This window comes from Seriola aureovittata, chromosome 15 (assembly GCF_021018895.1).
Source record: "Seriola aureovittata isolate HTS-2021-v1 ecotype China chromosome 15, ASM2101889v1, whole genome shotgun sequence".
In the NCBI taxonomy this organism is placed as follows: domain Eukaryota; kingdom Metazoa; phylum Chordata; class Actinopteri; order Carangiformes; family Carangidae; genus Seriola; species Seriola aureovittata.
The window spans coordinates 5,899,128-5,914,190 of record NC_079378.1 but is presented as its reverse complement, the minus strand read 5'-3'; the positions used below and the strand labels follow the sequence as shown (position 1 = coordinate 5,914,190).

General features: G+C 41.1%; 1 protein-coding gene across 1 annotated transcript; it reads left to right on the top strand.

Moving 5' to 3' along the window:
* Positions 1–1,244: 1,244 nt before the first annotated feature.
* pof1b (POF1B actin binding protein) lies at positions 1,245–13,998 on the top strand. Its single transcript, XM_056397374.1, has 11 exons — positions 1,245–1,464; positions 3,074–3,104; positions 3,433–3,513; positions 4,459–4,551; positions 5,473–5,586; positions 5,916–6,068; positions 6,798–6,917; positions 7,069–7,200; positions 7,875–7,948; positions 8,442–8,556; positions 9,946–13,998. The coding sequence occupies exons 1-11, from the start codon at positions 1,364–1,366 to the stop codon at positions 9,964–9,966; spliced, it is 1,035 nt and encodes a 344-aa protein (XP_056253349.1). The 5' UTR covers positions 1,245–1,363; the 3' UTR covers positions 9,967–13,998.
* The last annotated feature ends 1,065 nt before the right edge of the window (positions 13,999–15,063 follow it).

The following is a 15,063-nucleotide window of genomic DNA, read 5'->3' as shown; positions in this document are numbered from 1 at the left end:
GCTTTCTAACAAAGAACACGAAGACAGAGGAAAAGAGCCTGAAACAAGACAATACAAACATTATGAACAATGCCGGCGTTTACCACCTGTCTGTCCGCAAACTTAAGAGTTTGACAGACGGGGTGTTTGAAGAGAGTGAAGGTACTTTCTGTGTGAGGAGTACACACAGCAGCTCAGCTCAGTGTGGCGTTAGATAACAGGTTGTGCAACAATTGTTTCTGTTGCCACATGTAGATAAGAGCAGGTGATGGGTGTGTTTGGCTCAGATCACATGTAGGTGGTGTAGGAGTGTGGGAGCACAGTGTGGCAGTTGGAGGTCCTGGGTCCTCAGGTTCTGATTTTCTTGGGTTGGTCGAGGTTCTTTAGTTCCAGTAAAGGAAATTTGAATAATGTAGCATAAAATAATATTTCTGATAATAGTGTGCTTCAAACTTGGTGGATAGTTTCAAGAACCTTTCCTGCTTCGTCATGATAATAGCCCTTGTGTACAAAGCCAGATCCATAAAGACAAGGCTTTCCCCTTACCTAGTCTTGACTTTAACTGCATCTCACACCTCTGTGATAAACTGAAACTCCGAATACGATCGCTTTCCCTTAATGTGCTTCCAGCCCGGTTCCAAAATCTGATGAAAGCCTGCAACCAGAAAACCGTCCACATATTTTTGTAATTCCTCTAAACTGGCGATTGTCAACAACATGGTTGCAACCCAGTCTCGGTCCTTGTGTTCATTGCAAAGCCGAAAAGATGTTATCTAATCTGAACCTAGCACAGATTGCTCTAAATGAGAAGCTGGCGCTGCTCGCTCTGATGGGAGTTCTTTTGTGTCTGTCCACACAAGACAGATGATGTACATGAGAATATTTTGGCTCATCAACAAAGACAAACAACTAGAGGAGGACTCGGAGAGCGCAGACCTTCACCAAGGCCGATGTCAACATACACCAGACTAACTCTTAGTAAATGATCTGGATCTGTCTCATTATTGAATGGGTTCTTCCTTGGCTCATTCACCATCAAATTATGTGCAAATCGGTTCAGTACTTTTTGCTTGTAATCCTGCTGAAAAACAAACAAACAGAACCTCCTTTGTTGGAGGTAATACTGTATAATTACTGTAGTAAAATGATAGGAAACTAATAGAAGTCTGGAGGTCAAGAGCTAAAACTAGAAACTAGACATAGTGCTAACTTCAAACAGAACTTATTAACAGACTAATTAAAAATGTGTTTCCCTGCAGGAGGAAGAGGAGGAGGAGAGGAGGAGGAGGAGACGGTGGAGGTGGAGGAGGTAGAGATCGTCAACGTCATACAGCAGAAGCCGGTAGAAAAGATCCTCATCAAGGAGGTGCCTCAGCCGGCGAAGATGGACACGCGTTACTTCGGCGAGCTGCTGGCCGACGTCTACAGGAAGAACTGCGACATCCACTCCTGCATCTCGGAGCACGTGTCCAAGATCCGCGGACAGTAAGTGATAGAAGTTACTCAGCAAACCCGGAGGTGAGGCGTCACAGGCAGGTGGTATTTGTACTGGGGCCGCTTTCACAAAGATATTTCAGACTGGTCTGTAGTGTTGGTCCAGTCTTAATTTTGCTCATAGTCGAATGCAAGTCAGAGTGTTTATTGTTTCACTCTTCGCTGAATTTCCCAAGTAAAACGTCCCTGTAACGGTTGAATTCTTCCAAAAGACAAATATTTTCTGCTGGGGTAAATAGAGCTGAGCTGTTTTTCGGTTGGCCATTTTTTTTTATTTTAAAAAAGTCTTAATTTGCCCAGAATTCATTGCACCACAGTCCAGCTTAAGATAGACAAGAACTAAACTGCCCCTGTAGCGGGTCTGGGCCTGGATATCCTGCTACAGGCGCCAATTTTCCTGCTTTCCTGTGGATTCGTTGGGTGTGAACAGAGTTTCATGTGATGATATCACTAACGGTCTAGTTCTATTATCCTGGCAAATAGGCAAATAGATTCCTCGTCAGCAGCTGTGGGATATCGCCATGGAGATAGACGCATGGTTTGGCGTTAGTATCCTGAGCGGCAAGCTCCAACAGGTCCGAGGCGAGTTTCGGTTGATTTCCTGCCCTTGTAATTGCTGCAGTTTCTTACCTCACACTGGTTCTGCAGACTCGGCAGGTCCGGTCCTGAATGAGACATCAGCCACAAAGTCTTAATCCTCCAAATCCCATGAAAAGACCAAACCAACAACGAATGTATCCGACTACCAGAGGCCTCATTTATAAAACAGTGCATGGGATTCAAACTAAAAGTGTTCCTTTTGTAAATCACAAAGAACTTGCACGCACATGGATCAGCCTCATATCCCGTCCCCCATACGCCCACTTTCAAACCTCAATGCAAAGCATCTCATGAATCCTGATGCATATAAATGATGGTTCTTATGGTTCTTTACGATCCTGACATCCACCTCAACCACAAGCACGGGGTGGATCAAGAACATTTTGTTTGGTGTGAGGCCGATCCTCTGTGCCATATTTTGCCAAACAGCACACGCCCTGATAATCTGGCAGACTCTTTTGGCACAAGCGCGGACATCATTGTAGCGTATATCCTCTAAATGCGGTGAGCAGCCACAGCCTGCGGCAGGGTGGGGGTGGCCAGCGCACCTGCAGGTTATATAACAGAGTAATTGTACAAGGAACAAGATGTATCGACTACTCATTTAATAATCCCGTCCAAAACTGCAGGCATTATTGAACTCAGGGAGGATGCAATATTTCAGACCTAGGACGAACAGGAAAACATTATGTAGTGTGTGTGTGTGACACACACACATTTTTGTGCTCACAATATGATAAATACATAAAACACACCCACCTCTGTCTCAGTGTCTGGTTGAGACCCTGTTGACTTAAGACTCTGAGTCACTGAGACACAATCAGTTGAGTGAACCCTGTACACTCAAACACACACACACACACACACACACACACACACACACACACACACACACACTCAAACACACGCACACACACACACACACACGTCTCAGGTCTGTTCCAGTCATGTTGTCGCTCTCTCATCCTCATTGTTTGTCTTTCCTCTCTGTGTGTTACAGGAAACACAAGCTGGATCTCAGCAGTGACAAGGTGAGAAACAGACCTGCATCACTCACATCTGATAAATAAATCTGCGAACACAAACAACTTCATCACTAAACTAGGAATGCAAAAACAAACAGGATGGAGAAACAAACAACAGCACTTTAATGTTTAATGGCTCAATGTTAGAACATTTTCTCACCTTTGTTTAGTTGTTTGATTCTTTGTGTGTTTGCTCCAGTAGTTCAGGCAGCAAACACTTTCTCAACAATACAAGTAATCAATTTAGATGTGTGGAAATTTGATTTCTCTTCATTCTCCAATGGTGTGATTTTACTCAGTTGTTTTACTTGTGTGTGTGTGTGTGTGTGTTCAGGTGGAGAAAGAGGAGGTGGAGGCTTTGATTCCCAAAGGAACCACTGAACTGACCAAACAACAAATCCGCTACCTGCTGCAGGTGAGTGACAGATTAAACACACTTACCTATCAGACCAGTGTCTGAGATACTGTATTCTCTCTCTCTCTCTCTCTCTCTCTCTCACACACACACACACACACACACACACACACACACACACACACACACACACACACACACACACACACACACACACACACACACACACACACGAAGAGTGTGCATGCTGAACCTTCAACCCCTTTGACTGTTTTCAAAATCTTAATCTCCTTTTTAAAATTTCTTTATATTTTGCTCTGATTTGAATCACTGTTGTTTATTATCTATTATTCAGTTGCTTTATCTTTAACATGCGTGTCTCTTTGTCTGGGCAAACTTTGATATAGTAACACATGGTTTATAATGCAGATTAGCACAGTATTATGCAGGTGTAATTTTCAGTAATGAATGAAGAATAACAAATCTTTAATATAGAATCATATATAATGATATATCATTACAGAACAAAGCCTTCACAGTGTATTATAAAGAATTTATTATTTATAACTCTGCATACACGTGTACATATAATTCCCAGGCTGGTTTAAAATTGTTTAGCAATGTATTTAAAACTAATTATCTATGATTACAACTCCCAACACCCATCAGCTGTTTATATTCCAGTAATGGTGGCTTAATCGGATGAGTTATAAAGGAGGAGTTATAAAGGAGGAGTTATATGATGAACACAAATGTTGGTATTAATATTTTGTTTACAACCATTTAATTATCTGTTATAAACCATTCATTTCATGCTGTTTATTAATGCCAAACAGGGAGGTGTGGTTAAAGTTATTTATTCATTAATGACTGTAAAACATTAGCTTTCATATCTGTGTCTGGAACTTTATCAGTGTTATTCCTCAGAGCTGCGGTATCTGGCTGCACATGACAGTATGATGCTTTACATGTTCATTACTGTGTGTGTGTGTGTTTCTGCATCAGACTCGTCTCACTGCTGATAAGAGCATGCGTCTGCTGCTGTCCACCTTCAGCAGTCTGAGAGAGGAGCTCCTCCACATGTCCGAGGACCTGCGGGTAAGAGCTGCAGGAAGAACATCCCCGTCTGAAGAAATGCTGAGAGACTTTAGTCAGGTCCTTGTTTTTGTCACCATGACGTAGATTTTAACACCGTACGCCTCCAGGGTTTAAACATCTCAGTAAACAGGGGAAATATAATCATTACAGTTCAGTGTAGAACTGTGTGTGTGTGTGTGTGTGTGTGTGTGTGGTCCAGCTGTCGACTCTTAAGAGTAACTTGATCTTTCAAAGAAGCTGGATCCTCCGCTTTGACAAGACAAGACAAGAAACGCGACCAAACTGCTCCAGAAATTTATCACAAAGATTAAAGAAGGGAAGAGTAGTTGACAATAGTCATGGTAAAATGCTTTTGCTTCTTTATTATACTGTAGTAGCACTCATGGACCATCACTTATGTGACAGTAATAATACCACAATATAAATACTTTGATTTAAGTAAAAATCCTGCATTCAAAAGAACATTCATGTCGTACATACGATGGACGTAAAATGGATCCACATCAGTTAGTGAGAGGCGGGAACAGCGCGTCGCCACATCCTGTGCCATGAGCTGCTCACGCTCGTGTGAGTTAATGAAATGCTTTAAATGACACCAGATATGTTCAGGCTTCAGGCCAGAGAATAACAGCTCATTTCTACCAGTGTCAATGAGGTGGAGCCTTATTATCTTATTGTGTGTTTGAATTTCCGAAAAACAATTAGCAGCTCAAACAGAAAAAAACTAAACAAATAGATAAAAAGATAAATAGATTGTTGTTGTTTATACTCAATCTTTTATAATGTTTTCTTCTTCTTATGATACAGAATGTACAATAGTAGAGGAAATATCTGATTGTTCGACTTTTAAAACATGTACCAGCGTCTTACCGTTACCATGGAGATGCGAGTGATTCCCTCTGCCTGTCTCTCGTGTCGCAGCGTCTGGAGAGTGAGAAGGAGTCACTGGAGAGAGACCTGAGTTTCAAAGCAGACCAGGCTCGGCAGTATGACAGCCTCCTGGAGGCCGTGCGAGAAAACAACAGACAGCTCCAGGTACAGTTCACCTGTCTATACTTACTAAAGAAAAAACTAGTGCATTACTATAATGGCAGTAACTTCTCCTGTAACATTACATCAAGTTTTGCATTACAGAGAAACAGTTCTTATCTAAACTTTAACTGCAGTGTCATACTCAGAGTCTGAATTTGATCCTGTATGATTAAAAATGAAATAAATACTACATACATATAATCATAATTCAGCTTCCAAAATCACCAAAAAATGGACATTATAACCTTCGTGTGTGTGTGTGTGTGTGTGTGTGTGTGTGTGTGTGTGTGTGTTGTGTGTGTGTGTGTGTGTGTGTGTGTGTCGTCCTCCAGCTGTCTCTGAAGGAAACCTGCACATCCCAGCGCTCCCTGGAGAGTCAGCTGATGAGCAGCCGAAACACCGACTCGGGCCGTGAGTTCAAGATCAAAGAGCTGGAGGGAAGGATGAGAGCGATGGAGAAGGAGAACGAGCTGCTCCGACAGAAGGTAAAGCACCACCCGTCCCACCTCCTCTTTCTCTTCCAAATATACATCCACCTGGAAAAATAGACCTCAGAAGTTGTCGGTTTTGTCATGTATGTCATATTTAAGTGCTGAACCAATCTGAAGTTTCTTTGATCTAAACAGTGACTCATAAATAAAGTTACATGATATAAAAATGTGCTCACACGTCAGTGCAACCTGCAGGTAAAACCAGTATGCTCTTTGATCACCGACTGCAGTTACATTGAACTTTACGAGCCAAATTCTTTTTCCTTCATGAAATAAATCAGTCAGCATGAGGATGAAGTTCTGACATGATTGCTTAACAAAATGATCAGGAAAAAAAAAAACTGTTCAGTCATGTACAGACTCAACCAAACTCCCCACACTGATAGAGACATGTGTGAGGTGTTTGGCCGCGTGATTTGGAAAATATAAAATTCATGTGGGAGAGAACGAGCGGAAGGAATATTAATTCTTTTCCATATTAGAGAAAACGTTCCATATGAATGGAGTTAAAGTGACAGTAGATGATGCTGGAAGGTGATGATTTATGTGACAAAACCCATCTGAAATGTATAAATCTTCATGAGGAAGATGAGATGAATAATGAATATTGAGATTTAAAAAAAGAAAATAAGAAAATCAGGAGGCAGGTAATATCAACGCTGCGACAATGATGTGATGATTCTCTCTCTCCCTCTGTTTCTTCCTCGTCCTCCTGTGCTTCAGCTCGCAGGCCAGAGCAGCAGCTCCACCCTGCACATCAAGACAGAGGAGCTGTCACGTCAGTACAAAGAGCAGCTCAACTCCATCAGACAAGAGAAAGACCAGGAGATACAGAGGCTGAGGGTGAGACTGAGACAAGACCACGGTGTAACATACAAAAGACTGAAAACGCCGTTTTAAATTCCCTCTGGGGTCTGACAGATCAGATCTTAAGGCAGAATATTTTCATTTACATACTTTAAACGTTCCTCGTCCGTCTGCGCTCTGCCTCCAGACCCAGATCACACGAGTCCAGACGGAGGTCACCGGTGACAGGTCGTCCTCAGAGAAGAGTCTTCAGCTGAGGATCTCGGAGCTGCTCGCCACGCTGGAGCAGCGGCAGAGCACCATCACCCGGCAGGAGGAGGTCTGCAACACGACACGCCGACACTGTCTCTCTTGTTGTTACAGTCGACTAATTCACAGAGGCTCAGGGAGAGAATTAAGTTGAATATGAAAATATAATAACCATAAAGGTATCGCTTACTAAACTCTGAATGAACGTGTGTGTGTGTGTGTGTGTGTGGTCATGCAGAAAGAAACACGTGACCTACCTGGAATGAAGCGTGTAAATAAAAACCAAGCCACCAGGTTTGCTGTTACAGAAATACTTGTGCACCTGATCCAGGCTTGTGTCATGATTTAATTTATGTCACTGGTCGGTTTTCAGGTCCAACCGCATTCTGACCGTTGTTTGAGCAGCGTCTCTGCAGAAGCAGATTGTCAGTTAATTCAACCTCAGGAATGTTTTTTCACCTCAGGGTGCCGGCGTCAAATACCTAGGTTACAGTTTCTCACACACACACAAAGGGAAGCGGCGATGGTTTTAAGATGAAGTTAATTTGCATTTATGCGGAGAGGGGAAGCCGAAGGGAAAAATGTGAGAGGAAAAATAAGTCGGCTTCTCTGGTACCAAGATAACGAGATAATACAAAATGACAAAGGAAATAAATGTGGATGTAAAGTTTTAGTGAGTAGTAGTTGTTTTAGTCACACTGTACTTGTCCCATCTGTTGACCTTTGACCTCTTGTGACCCTCAGGAGATCAGGAGGCTGATGCTCGAGAAGAACGAGAGCGCCAAGAACCAAGTCACCAAGACCATCATCACCAAGAGGTACAAACTGTCAGATTACACATGACCAGATTACATGTTCTACACTGTACTATAGAGCTGAACTGAATCTATTAGTTAGCTATTCTGATGATCAATAACTGTTTAAGTAAGAGTGAAATGTAGCTGCGTTTGCTTGTCTTAACGTCATAGTAAATTTTAGAAATTTAGAAATTGCAACACTTTTCAGTGTTTCCTGAAGTTTTTATAAATTTTAAAAGACTGATTAATAATGGGAAAAAAATGAGTGAAAACAATAAACTATAAATTATAAAAGATAAAAAAAATAAAACTTTCATTAGGTAGTTGCTGGTAGTCAAAGTTGAATTCCTATATTCAAGATATTTCAGGCTGAAATTACTGTAAGGAAATAAACAAAATGTTAGTTCGAGACATACCTGAACGTGTGTGTGTGTGCGTGTGCGTGTGTGTGTGTGTGTGTGTGTGTGTGTGCGTGTGCGTGTGCGTGTGTGTGTGTGTGCGTGTGTGTGTGTAGGTACAGGAACCAGTATCCCATCCTTGGTCTGCTCAGCGATGACTATCAGGCCACTTCACCCGTCAAAGAGGCCAAGACCATCATCATCGAGAAAACTGGAGAGATGATCAAACAGGTAAAAACAGGAAGGTAGAGGTTCGTTGTAAAAGCAGGTCACACAAGGACGTGTCCGACCTGCTCGGCCTTTCTCCTTAATACTGCAGCAGAAGTTCAGCTCTGCTGCTGTCTGAGTGACGCCTGTGTTAATTTATGAGTCCCCGTGCTAAATTCTGTCCCCGCCGACGGGTAACACAGACGACCTTCGCCGAGTCGCACCACATTCAACACTGACATAATGAAGGGTGGGACCCAGAGGCCAGAGCTCAGGGTGATGGTGAGGGTTATAACTCCATGTACAATGTAAAACTATAATAATAAATTATTACAGAAAAGAAAAAAGAATTACAAAGTGGAGTTACTTTCAAAAATGTATTGTGCTTAATTTCCAGTGGTTTGTAGGTTTATTTGAGAGATGAGTTTTGGGGGGGGTTAACAGCAACTGCAAAGGTTTGAATACTCCTTTAAAAGGTGTAAATTATTGTGTCTGGATGAATAGAATATTATAAAACTCAACGGTATATTACAGAGTTAGCCTTAAAATACAGCAATAACAACCGTTTTAGCCCAAAACAAACAAACATGTAAAGATGGCTGCAGCAAAACCTTCATATTAGCAGAGCTGAACGATACGAGTTGAATGTGACATTAAAAACTTGTGTGCCGTCCAGACAGTTTTATATCCTGGTATTACGATCACACTGCCTTGACAGGACTGTAAGGGCTCTTTGTTTACTGGTAAATTAGGGACTGGTTTGTTATCAGATGAACTGGCGCCACCTTCTGATAAAAAAAAGACATTTCTACTCCAGATGTTCGGGTGGAAGTTTGTGATTCTACACTATAAAACTGGTGATTTATGTCACATGATTCATTGGTAGTTGAATAATATTTGAAATAATAAAAAAAAAAAAACACTTGAATTGACTCAAAATTCCAACTTGGCTGACTTTTATCTGAGCTGTGAAGTTTCTATACATGTCCTACATTCATTAAATTTAACCATTACAGTTGGTACTTTGAAGATCTGATACTAAGAGTATAAGGTTCAGTGTAAAATAAATAATAAAACTGCACTGCAGCCCTAGTATCTTCTTTGAATCCTAATGTGCGCTCTGAGATCAGCCAGGAAAACTTTCTGAATCGTTCCTGACTCTGAGGTGCCAAACAGGAAATTATGAGTTAGAAGTTTCCAATTTCCTACATGTTGAAATGCAGCATAATGTGTGTGCATCATCCCACATTGCTTGAGGTGTTGTGCTCTGCTTGTTGTCCATGACGATGGGAACTGGTCTACGTGCTGTTTTGTTTTTGTCTACTGTCCAGACATCATCTTTTTTTTTTTTTTAAAGCTTGTAATTTGTACGAAAACATAACAACAACTTGTGTTTTGTTTATTTCGAAACAGGAAATCATTACAACCCCTTAAAAGACACACTGCTTCTCTCCGACAGGAATGATTGAACGACAAGAAGATGGCGACGACCCCCTCCCCCCCACACACCTTGCATGCCGCCCCCCCCCCCCCTCCCCTCCCCTCCCCTCCCCTCCCCTCCCCTCCCTCATCCTCAGGGCTCCCAGGGTTGGTGCTGGTTGAAATCTCCCCTCTTACATTATGATTTGGGATCACTAATTTAGATCTTTGGTTTGACCAAATTGGGCTTGATGGGGGTGACTTTTGTGTTTTAATAAAAAAATTTAATAAAATTAAAAAAATTTAAAATGGGAACAGTTAAAATCAGATCTTTTCAGACTATACTACAGCCAGGCGGCTGTGCAGTGGATTCAGGTTGCATCAATGACAACTGGGAACTGGGCGAGATTTGAGCTGAACAGAAGACGGCTGTATTAAAAAAAAAGAAAAAGAAAAGCTGAGATTATATATTTGACATGAATTTTCACACCTTCATTATTTTATTCTGCTTGATTAAGTAAAAGTTTAATGTCAAAAACATCTCAACAAATGTCACAATTAACCAATTAAAACATTGTCTGTCTCCCACACTGACTACTACACTAAATGTCTTTTGAGAAACACTAAAATAAAAACACACCCTAACACACTTATTGCTAATGATCTCTCACCAGAACTGACTGTATCACTAACACAAGGCATACACAGTATTTCTATGAGGAATAGAATATGACAAGGTAAATACACTAGAATATGGCTCTCTGCAGTAGGATTGGGAATTGTGTGGAATTCATATTGCTCATGATGGAATCACTAAACAGGTGATTCTGTGATATACTGCAAGACAGTCATCTGTGATACATTACAGTGTGCGCACCTGAAGAGGACACCATTCATAAAATGGCAGAATATATGTTAAAGAAAATATATATATACATATATTTGCTGCTAGCTTAGTTGCTCATAGTTGTGCATGGACAAAATGAGATTAAAGTGAGGCACAACATCAAACTGTCAGGAAGTGGAACAGTTCGATATTCTGGAGTAAAAGAAGAAGAAAAGAAAGTTTCAGCTGTCTCAGTATCACAGAGACCGTGTTGCGATATATTGCTGTTCTAATTCTTTGTCCCATCCCTACTTGCAGATGAGCTAATGAGCTACAGTAAGGCTGCATTTGGCTCCACATGGATGTTTGTCCTCCCTCATTTAAAATGTCTGACGTCACATGTATTTTATCATCCGTGGTAGTATAAAACCGCTGAAATAACACAATGGCGATTATGTAGGACACACTGTATAGAATTAATATATGGTATGGACACGCCATGTGAAGCAAAAGGGGTAATATCCTCCCTGCCAGCATGAAGTATATCAAACAGCAAGCTGATGTCACACAGGTTAGGTGCTGTGCTGTAGATGTGCTATGGCAAAGAATCCTGTGCACAAATAGAGCTAGGTATCATTTTACACCTTCTAATACCAGTGTCAATTCAATGCCTGAGTTTTATAAAAACTATATGTTTCTCAGTCTCCCATTTTGACCAGTATCAAAGTTCCATTTAACAAAAGGATCAAAAGTTCTCAAATATTAAACACAAACAACTGAGCAAGAACTTACTTTGTGAAAATTGGAAATTATTATTCACAACAGTAAATGTCTCTGTAAAGAAAAAGTCAACCCGACTATAAAGTTGAGCAATGCCAACTGTAGCTACTTGAAAGTTGTTGCTACACGCTGCAACAGCCCGACAAATTTAAGTCAGAGTTTAAAAAAAGTTAAATTAAGATATGGTTTCATCATCAGCTTAGGGCTTATGTCTCGTATTTCACCACTAGGGGGAGTCACTAACGGGAAGACAGTGTGCTAATGTGGAACCAAATGCTGCCTGTGCAACTAAAGCAGTGCTGTCCCAGCTTCTAGTTGTCACTAATGCACGTTGAGCCCAGACTGGTACCATCTAGCATGTAGCATGAGACCCTCCTCAAAGCCACCACAGCCATGCTAGCCCGGGGGAAGAGGAAGTGTATTCCTACTCTGCATGTAAATATTTATATATTATTAAGACGGGCATGCTAAGTGAATGTTTTCTCCAATGTGACTGTAGAGCAGCCCTCCTGCAATACGGTTTGAGGAACATTTGAGGAATGTTCTGATCGGGTAGATTGTTTTTCTCTTGTGTAAAATGGTAGTTTGTATCTGTATCTCATGTGTTTGTATATGACAGTGAGATCTGGGTCGGGAGTTGTGCGATGTCTCACATCCATGAGAGGAAGTGCGAGCCTGCGCCGACTCCCATGGGTGTGATGCATCGCAGTGGGCGGGGTGGGGGCTGTAACTGGATGTATGGAGCTGGAGCATGATTTAATGGGGGTTTTTTATGATGGTGGAAGAAAATGTTAAAGCACAATATTATGTTAAGTGTATAGTGAGTTTTTCCTCTTCCTGAGTTTTCCTGGTTGCCTCTGTTCAGGCTTTGTGTCCACCGGGTGCTCGTCTTTAAGGCGCTGCAGCCTGTTTTGCCAGATGACTCACAGACTGATTTTAAACTAGTTGAACATAAAGCGACTGCTACACTACAGATAGTTCTGTTTTGATGAAGTAGTAAGGATGTAATGACTACATATGTACAGGACATTTATTACCAGCAACAGCTAAAAATATTTTGTAAGTGACTGAGGAATCAACAATGGAATCACAGTGAAACAAATTATCAGCATATTTTTCTCTTTTCTATTCGTCAGTTGTCTCTCTGCTTCAGTTTGACAAATACGCAACTTTCAACATGTGCTTCAATGTGCTGTCTATTTGTATTTTCTCTAGTGCATGTAGACATGTTTAATTCCTATAAACAAGTTCCAACAACGCATGAACTGTACCCTTAGTTTAACCACAAGCAGGGTAAAAAAGACTTTGTTTCTTCTCATGTAGTTTTCACAAAGCCTCCTGCAAACTGTTTGTGTACGTTACAGACTTGCATGACTGTACTTGTAGTAGGGCTGGGCATCGAGCTTCGATACTTTTATGGAGCGATACTATCGAGGATTTCAAAAGTGTCCCTGTAATTTTATACCAAATTTTGAGTAAGTGAGTAAATCTCAATAAGCATGCAGCGTGCTTGGATCATGATCTAATAATGCTGGTGATCGGCTTTTTATTTACACATACACATTTGAGTTTGTGAAGAGACCTTTGTTTTTGTTAAAATGGATTTGATAAAATTGGTATATCGTTAAGAAAAGATATCGAGGTCAAGGTATCGGTATCAGTACAGGTATCAAAGATTATTGAACGATACCCAGCCCTAAGGACAGAGTAGTTGTGGTTGTTGTTGTTTTTTGTGTATTGGAGTCATTATTGATTTACTGCTGGTGGGGGATTAGCATGAGTTTTTAAGATGTAACAAAAATTTTTGTGCAACAGATAAAACGTTACATGCATACTTACGATACATTTACTGTAAATGGTTTAACAGGCTGCAGCACCATTAAAACATCTTATTTAACAAGCACCACGCTTCACAAACAAGTATCAGCCACACTGCAACTCATTCCCCCCGAAACTTCTCATGAACAGTTGTGACAGAAATGAGCCACCCGGTGGACACAGAGGCAAATCTCTGTAGGACTCCTGCAAAAGGATTTTGATTATTATGGAACTTCAAGTGCCTTATTGTTGTTTATCATGTTAGCAAGGTAATGTTAACTAAGCATCAGCGTTTGGTTGTGAATAATATCTGGTCATTTTCAAACATTTTTGGCAGCGTCGGACCATTTGCTTGCTACGTGGGTAATCGCTGAGAAAACCAAACACTGCCTTTCTTTGTCTGCAAAGGGATAATTTATACACCGAGCTAAATTACCTGGTTGTTGCTAATCTGCAAATAGATATCTCTACATATATTTTTGTAATGCAAAAAGATTTTCTTTATTTTCCAGTCCAAGAGGCTTCGGCCCGCTCTCCTGGCTACACGGCCCCAGTCCTTTTCAATGAGAACTGTTTGAGCTGTTATGGATCGTGATTAAAATCAATAATGTGTCTTTGCATAAGTGCTCTTGTTTTGCTTTTTACTTACTGTTACAGCATGATGCACAATCAACATCAACATGGTCATGTTAAAGGGTCAGTTATGGGTCGTTATGTTTCTTTATATTCGTATGCATTTCCTTCTTGTTGTTTGTGTCTATTTCCTTTCTATGTAAGAAAATAATCCTAGCTAGCTAGCTTTAAAAAGTTCAACTGCATCTCACCCAAGCCTATTCCACTAAATGAAGACCATTAAATGTGGTGAAAAGCCCACAAGAGCAAGTAAGTTGACCTTTAAAAAGGAGATGTTTACTTATCAGTCTAGAAGTCTTCACTCACCAAGAGTTGTCTCCAGTGGTGGAAAGCCACCCTCTTGTTTTGCGTATATTTCTCTGACTTCTTTTCTTCTACTGAAGTGCTAACCAGCCATTTCTGGCCGGGTTTGCCCGTCTCGTCACTTTCCGATACCGAGTCACTGTAGCGTCCAGTCTGAAGTAGTGCTGCTCAGAGGGCGTGTTATGACCTCTTGTCTGGCACACGCAACAGTGGCTGAAGCTCTTGTCAAGACTGGTAAGTAAACAGCTGTTAATGCTAACGTTGGCTATGTAGCAATAGCAAAACTTACAAATAGTATAATAATAATAATAATAATATAATATTTAGTTTCATGTTCTGTTCCTAAAGGTTAAGTTCTTCCCCTCCTTCAATACCCCCCTTTTCCTTCCTTCCTTCCTTACTTACTTCCTTTTTTAACATGTTACTTTTAGGGGCAACAAGCCATTCATACCTCTAAAGCTTTCAAGGAATAAGAAAAAAAGAAAATCCACCTTTCTACACCATTTTTCCCTTTCAATTTCAAGTGCAGGAGACTATCTTAGCATGCACCTAGTGAAAAGCAGGGAGACTAATAAATCACCACTGCACCATATACAGTGTATGCCAGTGGGGCCCTGGATAAGGTCGCTATGGTCTGAGCGTCTCCAGCAGAGGGAGCCAGCTCCCCTCGGCACCTCGTTCCCAGCTCGGGGTCAACGAGTGGAGCTGATGGAGCAGAGAGACAGAGAATGAGGTCATCCCAGCTCTGTAGG

Coding starts and splice junctions, on each gene's coding strand:
- pof1b (XM_056397374.1), top strand. CDS start 1,364: ATGGACACGCGTTACTTCGGCGAGCTGCTGGCCGACGTCTACAGGAAG. Junction 7,949..8,441: donor AAGACCATCATCACCAAGAG/GTACAAACTGTC, acceptor GTGTGTGTGTAG/GTACAGGAACCAGTATCCCA. Junction 8,557..9,945: donor CTGGAGAGATGATCAAACAG/GTAAAAACAGGA, acceptor ATTTCGAAACAG/GAAATCATTACAACCCCTTA.